The sequence below is a fragment of the Podarcis vaucheri genome, assembly GCF_965113315.1.
Source record: "Podarcis vaucheri genome assembly, chromosome: 1".
NCBI classification, from domain to species: Eukaryota; Metazoa; Chordata; class Lepidosauria; order Squamata; family Lacertidae; genus Podarcis; species Podarcis vaucheri.
In genome coordinates this window covers 42,800,004-42,820,380 of record NC_138759.1, presented here as the reverse complement: position 1 = coordinate 42,820,380, position 20,377 = coordinate 42,800,004, and the positions used below count along the sequence as shown (strand labels likewise).

Genomic DNA, 20,377 nt, shown 5'->3' with positions numbered 1-20,377 from the left:
GTTGTGTGTTTTTTGAAGCTTGCTCAAAAGTGCTCATATCCAACTAGTTTTGTTTAAGTGTAGAACTTGCTTGTTGAAACCCTTACTTTGTTTGGTGGGCATAACTTGAATTTATTTCATGGGAGGCTGGGAACAGTGGATTGGGTATTTCCTCTCACATGACCTCAGGCAGGAGCAAAGACTTGTGGGAGATAGGCACTTCCTCCTCAGTTTTTTTCTCCTACCTGACTCAGCAAGATGTTACTCCTGGCTCTCCTGCTTTTTCAGATAAGTTTTAATTTTGATCTCATTTTATTGTTGCATTATTTCCCCTAGTTTTCCTTAGTTTTAGCAACTGTCTTGAGTCTCTCTCTCTCTCTCTCTCTCTCTCTCTCTCTCTCTCTCTCTCTCTCCCTCTCTCTCAAATGTAGTTTATTTTAGTGATTGTAGTTCAGCACAATAAAAGAACTACAAGAACTTTATCAATCTGTGTTATCATGAAGAGGACTATAGCATGACTGCTGAATAGCATTTCTTTGCCACTGGCCATGGTAAAAATGTGTGTGATGGAGTAAGGGGAATGATTAAGTGCCTTGCTATGAGAGCAAGTCTTAAGAGAACTGTAGAGAGACAAATTTTGAATGCACTAGATTTATTTGAATTTGCTTCCAAAAACATAAAGGGAATTCAGGTGTTTTTCACACCATCAGCTGAGGTGGGTTCAAACGAAGAGTTCCTGATGATATCATAATTCATTATCAGTAGGTGGCACCAGAGAGAATCACTTCTTCAAACCACTGGACAAAAGAACCCTTATGATGAAGCGGGTTTCAGTTTCTGACAAATCTTTTAAAGCCACTGTTGGTGATAAAACAAAAGAACTAGTCAATATTATTCCAGAAAGGTTTTATGCAGTTATGTATGACAGAAAGTGGTGCATTGGGAAGATACTAGACCGCTGTGTAGAGGAAAGGGATACTAAAGTTCAGTTCATGCATCCACCTGGTCCTTCACCAACATATTCTTGGCCAACCATGAATGACTCCTAGTGGCTGCCCTATGTGCCAGAGGCATTCCAGTTCCTTCATAATCAACTGTATCAGGGAGAACATATGGCATAGACAATAAAGTCCACAAACAGGTGCAGAAATTGGCAAAAGGTATGATGTAACCTTTGACTACAAAGGTAAGCGAACAGTGAAATAATGCAAAAATAACTTCAGATGACATTGTAACATAAGAGGGTATAATTTTAACTATTCTCATGAATGTTTGAGTTATTTCAGGCTCAAAGAGACCTTAAACCTGTACAAAAAAAAATTGTAAGAAGTTTACTTCAAAATCAATTTATTTTATAACCACAAAAAACACCCTCCTTATTTTTAAAACATAACAAGTACATGGTTAGCCCATTCTACAAAAGAAGTATGATACATGTGTTGTGGTTTGTATGCTATGGCTTATCGAACCTACTGGGAATAAAATGACAAAAATTCACTTTGGTCGGTGACCCTTTTGTGTGGCACTTAATAACACTTAATAAAAAGTGTGGCACTTTTTATACCTTATTTTGAAAAAGACCACAAATAGCTTTCTTTTGATACCAAAATAAGCCCAATTGGTTGAAAAATAAGCGAAACAGGAGGGTTTTTTCCAAACTGATGCAGAAATTGCATTAGCCTAAATTGCGCAAAAATCAGAATTTTAAAAACATTCTCCGGCACCCAATTTTGGACCAAAAAATCTCTTAAAAATAATTTGAGGTTATCTCAAAGGTATCTCCACATAATTTTTGTGTGTGAAGAAAATCTGAATCGTGAGAGCACGGTCAGGTGATTTGGTGTGGAATGACCCCTCTGCTAAATCAGACTAAAGGCTCATCTAGTGGAGTATCCTGTTTTCAACCGTAGTCAACCATGTGCTTTTGGAAATCCCCAGAAGCAGAGTATAAGGCCAGTAAGCTCCCAATCGAGTGTTAAAACAATACAGCATTAAATATTAAAAACATCCCTAAACAGGTCTGCCTTTAGATGTATTCCATAAGTCAGATAGCTGTTTATTTCCTTCACACCTGATGGGAGGGCGCCACTACCGAGAAGGCCCTCTGCCTGGTTCCCTGTAACCTCACTTTTCGCAATGAGGGAACTGCCAGAAGGCCCTCGGTGCTGGACCTCAGTGTCCAAGATCTCCATGAACTTGACTAATATCCTAAAGGTATCTAAGACAGGGGCCTTCACCACATCTTATGGCAGTGAATTCCGTAAGTTAGTTATATATTTTATTAACATAGAAGTATTTGATTTGGATTCAAATTTAATTTTTAAGCTGTCAGACTGCCTAAAAAGTCTCAGATATAACTTCATTTGGACCTTTTTGCTGAGAAATCCATTGAAACGAGCATTTAAAATAAAACAGCAGGTGGTGGAGCAGCGATGGTATAAGCTGGAGGCTATGTAACTAGATGGCACAAGTGGCACTAATTAACAGAGAGGTGTAACATTTCAAAAGGATTATTTAGTGGTGGTCAAAAATTCTGGGTACAATTAAGTCAGTTTTGTTGTTTTTAAAGGGATTAAGTTCCTTGCTAGACAATATTTGCTGAAGAATATGGTAGCCAGTTTGCAAACAGAACTTCCTCGAAAGATTTTTATGACCCTCTTGACACCCTTGCAATAATATCTGCAAAATTAGCAAACTTTCATTTTGTGTCATATCCACATCATACACCCAAAGCATTTTTATAGCATTTAACAGTCCTGGCGTCTTCAAAGCAATCCTAGGAACTGTAGCTACTGGGAATTGTAGCTCCGTGGGTGGTAAAATGCAGTTTCTTCCCAGGGGGAGCCATGTCTGTTAAATTTGTAGAAATGTGCTTTAAATGTGGAAGTGGCATTAAATTGTTAACCATTAATGCTGTACAAGCTTCACTTACAAAGCTTGAAGTAGGTAACATTTGACAAGTGTAATAAAATGTATCTGAAAATCAGAGACAGCATAGGATTTTGTAACCCTTGAACTTGGGAAAACATGGTCTAAAGCAAAGGATTTTCTGTGCCTTTTAGGGCAAATGTAAAGGTTCATTCTTAACTAAGAACCATGCAAGGACATGGGATCTAGGGTTACTTCTCAGTTGCCAAGGAAATTGGCTCAAAAAAACACTGGAGGCAATGATAAATTTCTCATGTGTATTCTCCAGGCATAAAAAAAAAAAAAATATTGTGCAGATAAAGTTCCAAACTCATATGATGATTCAAAAAATGTCCAAAGCTTAGAAGATTTCCATTTTTCTGTTTTTAACACACTTGTTTCATTAATCAAAGGAATAAGGGTTTTAAAAATACATTCTTATTCCTTGTGTTTTCTCTATTTGATAGTGTTCTAAGCTTGAGATTTACAGCCTGGTGGAGCGCAATATGTTTGCTTTAGTGGCATGGCTTGTAAATGCAGGGCATTGAAGCAGAAATGTGAAACATCAGATGCACAACATCAAACTGCTCAGATATTTTAGGCTGCACCTCTGTTAATTATTCATAAAGAATTTATATATAGGTCTGCAAGCGCTGCTGATGCCATCAATAAGAAAAGAGTTGAGATGTGACTGAAATTGGTGGAGAGCAACCAGCCTCATAGGTCACTCTTTAACTTAATAAATTCCCATGTGAAGTCACATTTGCTTCTTGAAACTTAGAGTGATGGGGGCGGGGGGAATCAGTGTAAACATAGAAATCATTTCCCTTAAAATTAGGACTATGGCATTACCAGGCAGCACAAATAAAGCACAGCTTGTTATGAACTTGGTCTTACTAGGTCCCTTGTGTGTTTTAAAGTCATGTTTCTGCTGCTCATTTTCTTTGAGTTGAGTGGTGTTTGACTGCGCTGTTTCCTTCTAGAGTTCATATCTGCTTCAGAACTACTAGTTTAAATTGGATTCAAGAATCCAAGGGTCTCATTGTTTAAATTACTTGCTCCTACAATTTGAGATCTCGTGTGCATGCTCTTCCTTGTCAAATATACACAGTGAAAATTAGGGGAAAGTTACTGAATATTATATGAGTTACATTGAACTCTGACGTGCAAGTTGTGTGTATATTTTAAACCCTTGAAGTAAGAGGCACTGGCAAGAATGGCTGCCTGAACTACTAGGAACTGGCAAAGAAAAATGTTATAACAGAAAAATGTTGACCTGCTTGCCGTACACTGTGATTCTGTGTATAAGAAATTAACTGATAGTATTTGAAGCTGCAATTATGTGTCTGTTTATCTAGGGGCAAACTCCATTGAACTTAGTGGGACTTAACTTCTGGATAGACATGCATTTTATTTAACATTTATTTCAGTATTCCTAAGCCATTCTTTTAGGGGCTCACAACATATTAAAAACATAAAATTCATTCATAACATAGTTACAAGCCATAAAACCACAATCTATAAAACACAAAAATCTATAAAAAAATAATAGCAGCAGTAAAACCATGCCAGCAGAAAAACAGTATAAATAATAAAACAAGCAGATAAGCATAAAGAGTTTCAAAATAGCAACAGTTAAAAGACAAAACAATTAGATTATTAATAAAAAAACTATGAAACAAAGGTATTCAGGGCTCGTTTATATATCTATGAGGAGCTCCAAAGTGCCTTCAAAGAGAGAGAAGCATTTCCCCCCAGCATTAGATGTTTGAAACATTATAAATGTAATTGGATGTGAAAACGAAAAGGGTGTTGCAACCTTTTAACCTGGATAACTTTTCCAAATCCTATGGGATGTTTATCTGTCATACACACATTTCAAATTTCACTCTTCAGTCCAAAATGATTTCCATATCAGCTCTTAAATTATATCATACCAGAATGAAACAATAAAATAAGTAAAACTAGCAAGCTCCCAATCATCATGGTGGTGAGAGTGAGCAAACCAATTTGAGACCTCCTAATCTCACTGTGTACAGGGGGAGACAAAATCATCTCTCTTAGTAATTTTTGTGACAGATAAGTAAAAATGTAGCTAACATTTAAAATCTACCCACTTGGGAAATCTGTGTCTACATACTTAAATTCCTGTGTATTTCCCTCCCAGAAACAATAAGGACAACAAATGTTATATTGAAAAACTGTCTTGCCATCTGGATGATCATCTATGTCTTATGAATATTGCATGCCAGGTGGTTTGAGGGGGAGAATTTTCAAAGATGTTTGTTTTGTTCTGTATAGTATGGATGATAAACACATTCACTACATATCTAAGAGGTATAAAACGTGAGTCATTTAATCAAGATTATATATGTAAATATTGTCTTTTTTGTGATACTGTTAACTAGCAAGGGAAAAGTAGAGGCAACTGCCTGCTTGATGCTTGCACAACTTACTAGAGCACAGCTGAGTCTCGTGTTTTTTCATTTGATTTTTGTTTTGGCTGAGAGACTTGGAGAACCTATAAAGGAAACCCATTTACTCCTAGGGTCAAATTATTTTAGATTCATTGTGTGACAAGCAGCCGTGTTAAGGGATCTTAAAACATTAATCCCAGCTGAGATCTGAACAACCCTCTCACCCTCCCATGTGCTGCAGCTAGCCTTTTAAAAAAGCTCTTTCTCTCTTAAAGGAAAGTCTAAAGAGCACGTGGGGCAAAACACAGCTGGAAAATCTCCACTAGTTTTCATAATTCATAAACACCAGGCTGTCCACTGTGTGCCACTAGTTACTCCCACATCTGATGATTTTTCTGAATTGAGTGGAATGAAGTTTCCTGGGCAAGTACCACTTTCTCTTGACAAGATATATTTCAGTCTGCATTCCCATCTTGAACAACACTTGGGAGGTCTCTCTCAAACGCTTACTGCAGTAGCTTCCCTTTCTTTCTCTTAACAGCTGTTGAACAGTCCAATTTTCACTATTGCTTCAGCTCCTGCAAGTGACTGTTTAAATTCTATCCTGCTGTATTATTTGACCTCTAACCAACTGTATTGTGAATATATATCTTAATAGCTGTGGGAAAATGATTGCTTGTACATGAAAGCATGAGCAAAGTTCTTATTGTTGCAGGGCTCTAGCACACATGTTGCACTGGGGAATGGCATGGTAACATTAACAAATAAGCAATGCAAAGCAACTTGTTGAATACTGAGTTGGTTAGAGAGTTTGGAAAAAGAGACCTGGACTTAAATCCAGACGTGAAACTCAAGTTACATTTGGCCAGCCACTCACACACTCAGGCAAACCTGCTTCACAGAGTTGTTGTCGAGATAAAACAGGGAAATCTGGTTGCTCCATGCTTGCTAGGTTGCTAGGAACCCTGTGTTCCTAGAAGCAAGAGTGAGATGGGATAGACATTATTAATGTTACTAGTAGTGGGGAGCGCCTAGCAATGCTTGGGATTTTTAGAATAAAAAAATTATTGGGGTTTGTTGGTTTGTTTTTTAATAGAGAGTGTAATTTGTGAACTTGGACCCAACATGCCAGATAATTGGGAAAATCACACTAAAGTCACATTTTGGTCCTCCATCTTGATTCACAATGGTGTCTGGTATTCAATCATAAATGAAGATCCCCAGTTTGGGAACTCCAGCATGAGTTTGACCAAACTGCGGGAGGCAGTGGGAGACAGGAGTGCTTGGCGTGCTCTGGTCCATGGGGTCACGAAGAGTCGGACATGACTAAACAACAACAACAACAACAATTCTGAGTTTGGCGATATTGCAAGAGGCGACCGAATCTATTCCAAAAAGTCTGTGAAGACATGCCAAAATGATGTTTTGGTCCTTTACCTTGTTTCAAAATGGCACCTGGCATGCAAAGAGTGAAGAAGTCTGCCGCCTCTACCTCGGAAACCCTTACGCAGTTTGGCACCAATACCTTGCGAAGTGGCTGAAACTATGTACAAAAATGGACAGAGTCATGCCAAAGTGATATTTTGGTCTACCATGTCAATTCAAAAGGACACCTGTGTCCAAATGGCAACCAAGTCTGCTGCCCACCTGGGGAGCCCTCGTGCCCAGATTGGTGACGGTATCTCAAGCAGCACCCGAAACTATAAAGGACAAGTAGACAAATGGCCAGACAAGCCACTTTTGAAAATATATATTCAGTTTGATAGTTGGAGTGAAATGCATCTCTTGTGGTTTTGGGAAACGTAGCTTCTCTTTCCCTGTTATATTAGCCTTGCGTTTTCAACAGCTATTGCATTTTACTTCAGAGAGCAAAGGAAAACGTTGTGTTTACAAACATTTAATTGAAGTGCATTTAAACCATTTTGTTTTCAATTCCAGTTACTTTTGCTTGGAATTATGATCTGTCAGTTTTTAAATTTGGAAGCATTCTCAGGCATTGCCTGATGGTTTATTAGTATTCATGATGTAAAAGGACATTCTTTTCAGACTAAGATAATTTTAAAAAGATAATTGGTTGGACTAACATTCTCATTAACCTAATTTGCATTAAATGTGCTTCTGTGAATTGTAGTTATTTTTTATTTTATTTGAGAAACTTGCTCTGTGGTTTTTTCTACTGCCTGCTTAGAATAATTCCCCACCGACTTTACTGGTATCATTGTGGATCAAGTGGTTTGAGGACACTAATATTTCTTTATTTAGAAGGCTTTATCATAGGGTCTGGCATAATTTACTCTGTTCATTTCAGTCTCATTGTGCCTAACTGGCTAAAGGAACAAACTGTCAGTAGTTCTGAGGCAAATATATTTCTCTAGTAAGTAGAGAAGTTCTCAATTATGCAATATAATACTTTTATATATACACTATATATTTTGGAAAGTCTGTCAGTTTGTTCTCTCTAGGTTCGGACGCCGCTTGAGATATCCTTGCCAAACTCAGCACAAGGGCTTCTGAGGTGTGTGGGGGGGTGTCTATGTCAGCACTTGGGTGCCAGGTGCCATTTTGAATCAATATGGTGGATCGAAATGTGACTTTGGTGCGACTGCACCTGTTATTTTTGCATAGGTTTGGTTGCCTCTTGAGGTATTATCACCAAACCCAGCACAAGGGTTCCTGAGGGGCGGTGATGGGCTTTGTCACTGTTTGGACACCAGGTACCATTTTGAACTAAGATGGCAGACAGAAACATGACTTCACCCAGTTATTGGCATGAAAGGCCCTAACTCACAAATTACACTATCCATTAAAAAACCCACAATGTTTTGGGGTTTCTCAAAAATCCAGGGCCGCACCAACCACTACCTATGTTTCTCTGTGTGTGTATGTGTTTTTCCACCAGACAAGACAGCGAGACAAAACACTGAAGAAGTCAGGGCTATTCCAGCATGCGGCTTAGAAATGGTGATAGGTTGGCCAATTCAGATACAGGCTTGACTGAACTACAATAGCATTTTTGTAATTTAACATACTGTGATCCTAACTCTTCCACCAGCCACTTGAAGAGTATTTTAGTGGCTTGCAGGTAATGTTTCTATTTACAAAAGTTGGCCATTGACTTTCATAGACCTTCTGAGTCTGCTCATACTCGGCAGCTAAACACATTTTGGAAGATGAAGGTGTAATGCAGTATGTAAAATGCTGAAAGAAATAAAATGTTGAAGTAAAATCAGATTCTAGTTTTAACAGTCCTGTCACCTCTTATTTCATACAAACTGAACTGAAGTGCTGTTTTTAAATGCAAAACCTATCATATTGTATTACAATATTGTAGCCTTAATGGAAAATGGTTTTAACATTCACTCTGTGTGGTGCCTTTGGAAAAACGAGCATGTGTCTTAAGTGACTGTGGGAATTGAGTGCCAGTTACAATAGGTTGTATTTAGCGCATTTCTGTTCAATAGGGTTGTCTTGCACATAGATGTGCACAGACACACACAGGATATGGAGGGATGGGGCTGGGAGGGAACCTGAGGCAAAACAGAAGATTGTGAGTCTGAATCTTATTACCTCTGACTAGTCCTTATTCCCAGGCACTCCTTGTATTCTCCCCACCACAACATTTATAATTGCCATGTAGCTCCTTCATTGTTTTAGCAATAACAAAGGATATTTGTGTGATTGTTTGGGGCTTTTTTATTGTTCTAGGGTGTTGACTTGCTTGAGCTTTCTATATTGATATACTGTTAAAATATGAGAATTCTTGATTTTTCATTCATGGAACTTTAATCGGTTTTGCTGTTTATTTGGCAAGTTTATTGACACATGTGCCACTTTATTTCTAGGGGATTCCTTTACCCAGTTCAGATTTGCTGAAGAAAAGGAGTGGATTGCAGAAAACCTTTGTCCGAAACAGGTAATGGAGAACAACCTGTTCTTGAAAAGATTGCAGTGTGCATTTTATTTCAATTTCTGCAGGGCAGAAAAATTTATGCACAGCCAGTAAAGCTGGTGTAGCATTGTGGTTAAGCTTGTGAGCAAAGTCAGGAAGTGCCTGATTCAAACCTCACCTCCGTACAAACACTGTTCTCTCCCAATATTGCCTCAGTCACCCCACCCACCTTTTCCAATTCAGAGATTATATTGCTAGCTTACTTTGAGGATTAGGGAGGTAATAAATGTAAAGTGCCTTGAACATTGGAAATGGTCTATATAAATGCCAGATTTTATTAAAACTTGGAGAATAAAAGACCCTGTAGAAAGCTATTAGGCAAAACAGAGTAGAATTAGCCACACATGCTTAATCTTCTCATGTCAACCTAGATAAATCTTCCTGTTCTAGAAAATATCTTGGTGAACATGCAAGGCAGCCCCAATGCTAGTGCCTCTCTGCGATCTGTTGCAGTTTGACTGTGCACAAGATGGGAAGAGAGGGCACTGTATAATCTCAACCATGATGGAATGGGAAACACGCAGAGGGTATTTAGGACTTGCAGTTCTCTGAAATGCACATGGAACTCTGGTTTACTGGAGAACATGCATAATTTGATTTCAGAAGGCGGTCTCTTGTGGTGATCTGTGTCAGCTGGGTAGTCACAAGGTTGTCACCTATGTGGAGCACATTGCAATAGTCCATCTTTGAAGACCTGAATATTAGGCATTAGGCCTTGATAACATATGAAGGGCTGCAGCTTTCTCATAATAAAGTAATAAAAGGAGATTTTGGCCTTCTGGGTGTATAAAGATTCAGCAGCACTCCTAAGAGAATGGATTTGAGGGAATCACAGGGGGATGAACCCCAAACAACTATTTTGGTGTCCCTTTTCTTCCCAAGTGGCTGGGCTGGATAATCCCCATTATTTTGATGGATGGGAAGCAGGATGACACCATGAGGTCTTCAGAGATATTAGCTCCATTGGGCTTCTCACTTTGCATACTCTAGCTGGTCTAGTTGATCATTATAAGACATAAAACTTGCTTTCTGTTGCTGTAGAGGGCAGGACTAGAACTAACAGAGGGAAAATGTTGCAAGGAAGCAGATTTGGGCAAAACATTAAGGGAAACTTCCTAACAGTAAGAGCTATTTGACAGCCTCAAAAAATGGCAAACTGTCCTTTGCTGTAGGTATTTAAGTGGGGGGTGGGGGCAGCCAATGGCTGACAATGCTGTAATTACATCCTGTATTGAGCAAGGAGTCCAGATCCTTTCTTTCAACTCTATAATCCTACTATGCAGCATTATGATTTAAGTGTAACTGAGGTTTGTCCTGTTGTTTACAGCCTGGGTTCGGACAATGTGCTAAGCCAAAATATGATTTAACTCAGCCACGGTCTCTCTAGGCCCCTGCATGTTTGCTCCTTCATGCTAAATTATGGTTTGGCTTAGCAGTGCATACAAAAAAGAGCTCAGTGTGCTAACATGGATCACCAAAGGAAAGTGAGATTTGCCCAGTCTGTGAATGACATTTAAGATTAGAAGGGGGGGGGGGGGAGAGTGTATGAAGAGAGGGATAGTCAGGCTGGGTGGCGGGTGGGGAGACACAGAACAGAACTTGAAAGTTGAGCACAAATGGGGTTGAATAAGCATTTTCGAAAATGCCCTGCCTATACTTGATAATGAAAGAAATTCAGTTCCTACAAATCTGTAGGAAGAGGAAGAGACATCTACTGCCTTCAACAAGTTGTACTATTACCAGGGATAGGGGGTTACTACAGTAAGAGATTTTTAATGCTTTACTTGGAGACAAGTGGAACAGAGTGTATTGTAGCATTTGAAGTGAGTGGATTATAGTCTGATGGCAGGAAAAGTAAACGTATTCTTTCCTCCTTCAGCTTGTCACCCACAGACTTTGTTCTCTTGCAAGCTGGTAGTAAACTAGTCCAGTGAATGTTCAGGCTTGCTCTCTGCTATCTACACTATTTCTGTTGTATTAAGCCACAGCCTAGGCTGGAATTACGGTAGATGTAGAACTGCTCCTCAAAAGAGATTGAACGTGTTTTGTTTTCTTTTTCTCCCTGGCGATGCTTAGTGATACAAAATGTATGACACAACATTGTTGTCCCTGCTCCCCCACCCCATGGCACCCAGTGATGCAGTAGAGTGACATCACATGTTTTGTACCCCTAGACTTTACTGGAGGGAAATAATGTTGTGATTTTCAAAGTCAGTCTCACGTCTGTCATAATATCTAATTGCAGCTTTATTTTGAAAAAGAATTTTCACTTAGGATATTGAAGGATTTGTCTGCAGCACCTCTTCTGAGAATTCCCTATACTTTCATCATTTACTGCATTTTCATAAAGTCTGTTTTGAAGTCTTTGTGTCTTAGATATTTTCAAAATTAATCAATCAAGTCATGAATGAACTTCAACCCAGTTTGAGTCAAATGATTAATATTTTATGCTTATCATATACATCTGCATATCAATCAAACACCTTTTGTCACAGACTTTTGACATGTTGTTTGAATGAGAAGTAGGCATTCTAATTTATTCCTTTCAGAAGCTAATCTCTCAATTTAGAATATGTTTGAAGTAAGCTAAATATCTCTGCACTATATTTCTGCTTAAGGTTACTGCAAACATCTAATTAGTGCTGATGGCAGCAAGTAATCCTGAAGTCCTGACCTAACATATCTATGAATAAGCTTCTTTGAATTCAGTAGGACCTGCTTCTGGGTAGACCTGGTTAGCATTTCATTTAAACTTTTCACCTGCAGACATAGAACTGTATAAAGCTTTACAGAAGGTGGTTCATTAGAGAAACATCATCATGGGTGCTGACATGGCTCAGGGATTTCTTCTAAATGAAAGAAAAGCTCTCATCCATCAATTTGCCTTGCCTTCTGTGGCAGCTTGTTTAATTCCCATAAACTCATTTGTTTAATTAAGTTAATTGTTTAAGGTTGTAACCAAAGCTACACAAGCAGAGTTCTGCTTATGCCACAGGACATCTGTTTCCTCTCTTCTACTGTATACTTGAAAATCTGCTCCGGGGGGTCCCCCACCCTCCAGAGATGATTATGAAGATGTGCATGGGAGCAGGGAAGACAGCAGAGAAAGGTTCTTTGTATGCTCAGAGGTCTGTTGCACCAGTGGAGCTGCAGCATTGAAACCCTTAGGACAGTATTCAACTTGCACCACTCCATCCCTACCTTACACACCCCACGCCATCCCCAAATCTTTGGAGGTTTGGGAGAACCCCAGAACAGATTAAGTGCCATTCTGCTTTAGTTGAATATGCCCCTTAATTCCTGTTTCAGAACATTTTAAGAATAGTAATTGATCCTTCAAAATGGTTAATAAAGGCCAGCCCTGGTTCTTCCATATAGATGGTTTCATTGTTAATGCTTCCATCTGTATATGTAGTTCTTGTGCTACCCAGTTCATTTCAGTGGTGGAAAAAGATGGCAGATGGACCTGCTTTTGTGTGTAAGGTATTTGGGAGACCATCATTAATGCCCATTTAATCTCATGTTCTACTGTTTTTTCCAGTTGTCTGGGTTGTATGTTGACTGCCAGTCTTTGGTCCAGGCACTTGAAGAGCTGCCTCTGCATCTCAAACTGAATGTGGCTAAGGAGCTGGTACAGGTAACACAAAAGCTGCTCATAAATATCTTGAGCCGCGCTTTAAGCTTAAGTAGCCTTATGTACTTTTAATGTAATTTGTCATGTGTTAGAATATGCACATATTGCCTTGAATCTGAAAAGGAAGACTATTAGATGGAGGAATAAGCCATCAGCACTTCTTATGCTCCATTGCTCCTTCTAAGCAAAGTGTTTTCCACATGCCAAGTGCATCTCGGTCAAGACCAACATCCCCAAAGAGTTGCTTGTTCTAATTTTGTTGTTCCAGATTTTTCACCGCCTTTTTCCTAAACAGCATTTTTCAGAAAACAGAAAATGGAATGTATGATTATTTATTTATTGTAATTTCTACTGATAAGTATAGAATTCCTTGTGCAGATACCTAGTTCAGCATGGAAGCTGCCAATCAGGCATGTATTTAAAGCAGTTGTTTTTGCCCAGGGTTTAGAGCTCTAGGTAGCAACAAGACAACAAAGCATATTCTGCTGGCAAAAATAAAAATATTCAGGTAGAGGGAACAGAGCCAGTGAGACTTGTGAGTCAAGCATGGCTGTTAGCTAAGATTACAGTTTATCAAAAGCTAGAAAAATCAATCTGCACTAGAAAGGCAAAGCTGCATAACTTCTAAAAACAGTTTTGCTCTCCTTTGGGACTGCTTAAAGTGACTCAGACGCTGACATTGCTCACTTCTTGATCTAACTCAAAGTCATTCAGTGAACGTAGCAGAGAAACTCGCAACTATTTTGCAAAGAAAATGCATTCTTAAAATAAAAATGGCAAAACTGGGAGTGTCATTCTTGTCCTACAGTGGTGCTACGGCTGGTGTATTAATACACCATTGTGGGACGTTTTGTCTAGTAATGAAGTAACAGATTCCCTTGCAGCAGATCAATGAACTGCAAGTGGCGAAGCTTTACATCTTCCTTTTACTTTTTGCTATACAACTGAATATGCCACCCTGGGTTACCCTAAGCTGGTTATCTGTTGGCGCGTTCATACCCTGCGGCTCCAAGCTCCCAGGACCTCACCTACTCACGCACAAAACTGGTAAACATCGGGCTCACAAGAAAAATAGAGATAACTAGAGAGTTTCAAAGGTCCCACTGTATACCAAACTGCATAGTAAGACCTCCAAGATCTCTATGGATTGTCGACGGGAGGGGGAGGTGCCGAAAGAAGCGAAAGAGAAAAGAGCGAAAGCAAAAATGTGGTTGCAGAGCTGGTCTGTTAACCCGGCTTCGAAAAAGACCCACGAGACCAGCACTGCCAAGCGTCTTCCTGACCAACACCAGATCTCTCGTCCACAAAATTGACAAATTACAGTTGCTGATGGCAGCAAACAAGCTTCTTTGTGAGAGCTGTGTGGTAATTAGTACAGAAACTTGGCTACATTCAGCAGTACCGGATGCGGTAGTTGAGCTGATAAATCGAATAATTTATCGCTCTGATAGAAACAGTGATTCTGGTAAAGCTAGGGGCGGAGGAGTCTGTATTTACATACACAATGGTTGGTGCATTAACAGCAAAGTAGCTTACACATATTGCTCCCCAGATCTAGAATTGATGGCAGTTACATGTCGGCCATTTTATTTGCCTAGAGAAGTAATTGTCATAATTATGATATCTGTTTATATCCCATCCGATGCTAATGTCAGTGCAGCACTTTCTAAGCTATATGATGTCATCTCCAAGCAGCAGCAAATCTACCCAGAGGGCGCCCTTGTTGTGGCAGGGGACTTAAATCAAGCCTGCCTAAAGATGGTTTTTCCTAAGTTTGATCAGTTTGTGAAATTTCCCACTAGAGGACAGAATATTCTAGATCTCGCGTATTCCAATTTGAAACAGACATACAGGGCAATCCCCTTCCCCCACTTAGGCTCATCCGACGATTCTTCAGTTTTTCTATGTCCGAAGTACATCCCTCTCAGGAGAAGAATTCAGTCAGTTATAGAAGCAGAATTTGGCCAGAGGGTGCTCTTAGTCAGCTCCAGGATTGTTTTGAGAGCACTGATTGGAGCGTGTTTGAATATCAAGATCTGCATAGATACACAGATGCTATACTCTCCTATATTAAAGTGTGCATCGATAATGTAACATTGCAGAGATGCATTAGACTCTATGGGAACTGTAAACCATGGATGACTGCTGAAGTAAGAACACTCCTGAAAATCCGGGATTCTGCCTTTAAGACAAGGAATATAGACATATACAGAGAGGTGAGAATAAATCTCAAAAAAGGCGTTAAGGCAGCAAAACAACAGTATAAGCTTAAGGTGGAAAATTATTTAGTCGATAACATCATGAAACAAGTGTGGCAACGACTGCAGCATCTAACCAACTACAAGGGCAATACAAGGAGCATAGCTAAGACTGATGCCTCATTGGCAGAGGAACTGAACATCTTCTTTGCTCAGGGTGTGGTTGGTTGGGTTTTATCTTCTAGGGATAATTACCCTATCGAACTTTCACCTCTTTCCCAATCCATTCTGACCCAAGAGTCCTGCCCCAGAGATGACTTGTTAAGTGTGGAGATCTTACCTCTCTTTGGGGAGGCTAGTATGGGGTCTGGGATTCCCACTATTAAGGACTAGGGAAGAATGGCGGTGGGGCTAAATATCACTATCGGCGAAGGGTTTTGAGATGCAGTGATGCTCGAACCCCTTCCAGTCTATACCCCGTCCCAAGGGACAAGGGTAGGGCGAGCAGGGATTGCCTACCTCCGTCATTGGTGTTGTGCAATGCCAGGTCCATAGGCAATAAAACCGCCACCATGCATGACTTTTTGTCTCGCAGGGGATTGACCTGGCTTGCGTGACAGAGACCTGGGTACAGGAAGGTGAAGTAATCTCCCTACATGAGATAACACCTCCAGGTTTCTCTGTCCTCCATCAATTGTGGACTGTGTCACTTCACACAACTAAAAGGATTCCCAATGTGGTTTACAATAAAAGTAAAATGCAAAATTATATAATAGAATACTCATAAAACAATACAAACGTACTGAACGTATCCATCTGAAATAATAAAAAACAAGAATATCAACCCTCAGCCAACAGTAGAATGAACACTAGAAATAGCTAGTAAAAGCCAGACCATAAGTACTGTCCAAATACCCATGAAAATTAAAACATTTTTGCTTGGTATCAGAAAGATGTCAGAGTCAATGACAGGCAAGCTTCCCTGGAGAGAGAGAATTCCATAATCTGGGAGCTGCCACTATAAAAGTGTGGTCTCCTATTGCTACCCTCTGAACATCTTTTGGTGGAGGGTCCAGCTGCAGGGCCCAGGTAGGTTGCATGGGAAAGGGTGGCCTTTAGTTGTATAAGGTTCTACCAGCACATTGAATTGTGTTCAGAAATAAAATTGGCATACAGTGGAGGGATCAGGGTGTTTTTTAAAAGAACATTAGCCATTGCACAAATTCTTTTCCCTTCTGGTCCTAGGATGCAACACCTGCCATACTCCCCCAAATTAAATTGAAAAGCAGTGAAGTCCCCAAGAAAAGTGCTCCATTACAGCAGACCATGGGGCAAAATAGAGTTGCATCAAACTCATATCCTTCTGCAGACTCTGTTGGCCACCTGCCGCTGCCGAGTAAAGATGGATTTGGCTCGTCTTCAGAAGCCCTCCAGAAAAGCTCATCAGTTACACACCAAGAGGATCACTTGGATGACGACCTTGATCAACTCCTGAAGTTGGATGCCCCTATTCATCCTGAAAACTTTGAACTGGAAACAATATCCCATGATAGATTATCTGGGGATGATTTGAAAATGCCTCATGAAGTAAATGGTAAGCATTTTCCCCAATTGTTTATTTTGTTTCTCTAAATTGCAGTTGTGCTCTAGTTTACAGTCAGCTATGAGCTCATTCAGCTATATGACAAGGCCTACTGAGGGTGCAGGAACTGCCGGGCAGGAAGAGATCTTCATCCCTTGCCACCATTTGAGATGTGTGAGTGGTTTTATATTGTTTGGCAGCCTCCATATCTGACAACCCTCCATAGAAATAGGCAGGCATATGACACCACTGGAAATTGGACTGTCTTCTGGGTGATAGATGCATTAGTGACCTTGGGCAGTCCAGCTTAGCACTCATTCAGAGACTTCAGAGATCAAAGATGAGTTGGAAGAGTGGTCTGCCCTAGCAGCTCTCAGGTAGCAGTTGAAAGGCAATTGTAGTCGAGTTTCCACAAACACAAAGGTGACATGGGGCATGGCCAAAGTCCTCCCTTTTCACCCTCCAGGAGGGAAGTACTTGAACCTAAAGATTCTGTGGCTTCACATTTAACAGCTTTAGCTTTTGTGTGCATTTTAATTGTAAGCTGCTTTGGGTTTTGATAGTAACTGAAAAGTGGGGTATAAATATAATAAACAGGTTAGAAAGCAATAGTAAGCACTGTGGCAGAAGATGACTCTGGGCCTGTGTGAAGGGGCAGCACACTCCTAGAGGTAAGCAAGGTAATCTTCCTACATGTCTGTCTTTTTTTTCTGAGCTGAGAGCTATATTATGGGGCATAAACAAAATGAATGTTTTAAAATAAAATTTGGATTTTAAATATTTAAATTCGATATTTTTATTAAATGTAAATACCGTTTTTCTCTTTAGGGATTAACTGCAGTGCTGATATGCTTGTATTAGGATTTATTTGTAAACTGAATTGATACAGTGAGTTAAGGAAGGCTTTTCTGTGTAAAAACAATTAGATTGTTTCTCAGATTTGTGTTCTCCCTTCCAAACACAGGCATTCAGTTTCACTCCTCTAATTTGCCCAGTAACTACCAGACAAACCATGGTTCAACCCATCAAGAGTGGGCTTTTTCTTTTCTTTTTTGCTTGATATCTTGCTTTTGTGATGGTGACCATGGCAGAGTGAAGCAGAAAGAAGCAGCACTTAGACAGAAGAGGCAAAATGCATGTTATTTTTTCATATTTAACCTTTCAAAGGGTCATGGCTGTTTCCCATAAAAAATGAAACTTTACAGGAACATTTAAAGACAAACTGTGCAAAACATAACCAGCATTACAAATCGATGCAAATCCTGTTTGTAAGAATGAAACAACAGTGTAAATAAACTAACACTTTAGTTGTAAATTAATAAAGGTTTGCTCTTTGGTTAGGAAACGCTCCACACATCAAGGGGAAAGCTGATTTAACTGTTTGTATATTAAATAGTTCTGTTATTTAAAAAACTTTAATTCACATCCCAATCTATTTTCTGTGTCATTTTCATCTAGGTATCAGTCCTGTACCCATAGGTCAGTCCCTCAATTTTATTTTATTCTTTTGGAGGAGGAGATAAAGAAGGAATATTTTATAATTGTGAAGGCAGTAAGGAAACATAGTCACCTTAAAACTCAAGCAGTACTTTTGTGGTAAATTTTCTTCCCAGTGCATACAGAGCCTGGAAAATACATGTTTTACAAGACTAGTGCCTCCTATTATTTCTCATTATCTCAGGAATTTGGGAGGTACAGCATATTGTTAGATGGAGCCTGCTTTTTCAGCTATTCCCTTTCTTCTTCTCCTGTCTTCTGGAAATCCTGACTTGCAGGGGGCTTTGAAATCACCCAGCCTGTCTTCCTTTAGAAGCTGGATGATGGAGTCAGCTTCCTAACTGGCTCTCAGGTTTGCTGCTATTGGAGCTTGTCAGCATTTGCCTGCCTAGCCATCCCCAGACAAATTAGTTAAATTTTGTTCTGTTTTTATTTCTTCAGACCTTTTAGAACTGGATGGAACTGAACAAATTTGCTCAGCATCTCAACAGCAGGAAGCAACGTCCAAAAATATTTCCGAGGAGGACCTTGAAGACTGGTTAGACAGCATGATCTCCTAAGGCTACATTTTGGTTGGCACGCAAGTAAACTGAAAAATTGACATGACAGTAGCTGGTATAGAATAATTGCTTAGAAGTATTTAATTAAGTAGCAACTTCACCTTGATTTTTAATTATGCTACATGTCCAACTTTTGTTGTTTCTTAGTGTCAAATATGCTGGACACCTTGCAGAGAATTCTCTGTATTACACTGCCTGAAGAAATATAATGACATTCTCTTGAAATGCTTGTAAATCAAAAATGTTGCACAGATGGTTTAAAATAATTCAGATAACAGCAGGACAATTTCTGCTTCTGTTAGAGAAGAGCTTCTCGCTTAAAGCCGCAAAATAAACAGTGCTGGTGAATGCAAACTGTATGTTGCAGTTGTGGTGTGACTTTAGTTCATAAAAAAGTGACAAAAATTAAGATTGGTTTTGTAAATTCTTTATTGCAGTGGGCACGTTTTATTCAAAGTAAATGTGCAAAAACATAGCAACTTAACTACTTAGTTGACCATAAAGCATTTTTATTTGACCTAAAATTTAATTGTGTAAGATCGTGAGACAGTATATTTTTTACCATCTGCATCTAATACGCTGATATTGGAACAAATATATGACTCACCTTCAAGTTTTTCATACAGTAAGACAGGGAAGCAACACAACCAGTTAACAAAAATGTCAATCTAAAATGCCACATAAAAAAAACTTTTGCATAGCTATGTTTGCAGATATTTAAGGCACTTTATAGACAGTAAAATATTTGAAAGTTTTAAGCACTGAAGGATTCGAAACTTTCTTTCTGGATCTTCTCACAAGGAAGTGGCATAGGGGAGTCGGAAATAAAGCTGCTTGAAATATCGTTAGGATCCTAATATGAGCCAGTAATTGAGGCCTTGTCATCTGACATTCAAGTTCTTAGGTTGCAGATGTTGTGCATGTAACAAACAATGCTGTAGCCCTTTCAACTAAACTATTTTTATTACCTAAGGAGTTGGGTTAATAACAAATAATAACTTGTGAACTAGAATACTGTATTTTGAAAGTTTAATTATATTTCTTTGTACTTCTCCAGTAAGAAAGCTGAAATCCAGACAATATAAGGCCTGGTTCTGCCAGGTGCAAAAAGCCCAGCTGGATCTTTGTAAAATTAGTTTTGTTGTATCGAAAGATTAAACATACATAATACTTCTATTACACCATGAAATGGTAAGACTTTGATTTTTGTCTAAATCTTGTAAGTTTGAGTGCAAGTTGTTTCTTGGTTGACATTTTATCCAAGTTGATCTTCATACTGTTTACGGAAGCAGTCTCCAGCTGGGAAAAAATCCCAACATCTTTCTTGGTACATTTTCCATACATAGGACTCCTGAAAGTATGAGAAAGATCTTTTTTCAAAAGATTCACAGCAGAGAATGTCTGTCTCACTGAAACCACATATATAAGTCAACATCAGTTTAATTCGCATCTTTGTTAGTTAATTTATTGGTGTATGTCAGCTTAGTCCAGTTGAGTGTCATTTATTTTGTAGCACACACATTCACTTGAATGCTGCATAAGTCCTGTAACTTTCATGTATGGGTTGCAATGTTTGAAAAGTGTGTCAAATGCTCATTTGACAGAGCAGTCTTTAAAAGCTTTTCTGAGGTAGGGCTAAATCAATATCAAGGGG

At 39.2% G+C, this 20,377-nt stretch overlaps 2 protein-coding genes across 2 annotated transcripts in view; one reads left to right on the top strand and one right to left on the bottom strand.

Annotated features, from left to right (window-relative positions):
* AVEN (apoptosis and caspase activation inhibitor) overlaps nt 1–19,077 on the top strand; it is a 97,568-nt gene extending 78,491 nt beyond the window's left edge. The window contains exons 3-6 of the mRNA XM_082240864.1: nt 9,146–9,216; nt 12,794–12,889; nt 16,330–16,678; nt 18,605–19,077. Of these exons, the coding sequence (XP_082096990.1) occupies nt 9,146–9,216; nt 12,794–12,889; nt 16,330–16,678; nt 18,605–18,723 (635 nt within the window). The 3' untranslated portion in view covers nt 18,724–19,077. The remainder of the gene's footprint in view (nt 1–9,145; nt 9,217–12,793; nt 12,890–16,329; nt 16,679–18,604) is intronic.
* Nucleotides 19,078–19,134: 57 nt separating this feature from the next.
* RYR3 (ryanodine receptor 3) overlaps nt 19,135–20,377 on the bottom strand; it is a 286,017-nt gene continuing 284,774 nt past the window's right edge. The window contains exon 105 of the mRNA XM_082241418.1: nt 19,135–20,074. Within this exon, the coding sequence (XP_082097544.1) occupies nt 19,979–20,074 (96 nt within the window). The 3' untranslated portion in view covers nt 19,135–19,978. The remainder of the gene's footprint in view (nt 20,075–20,377) is intronic.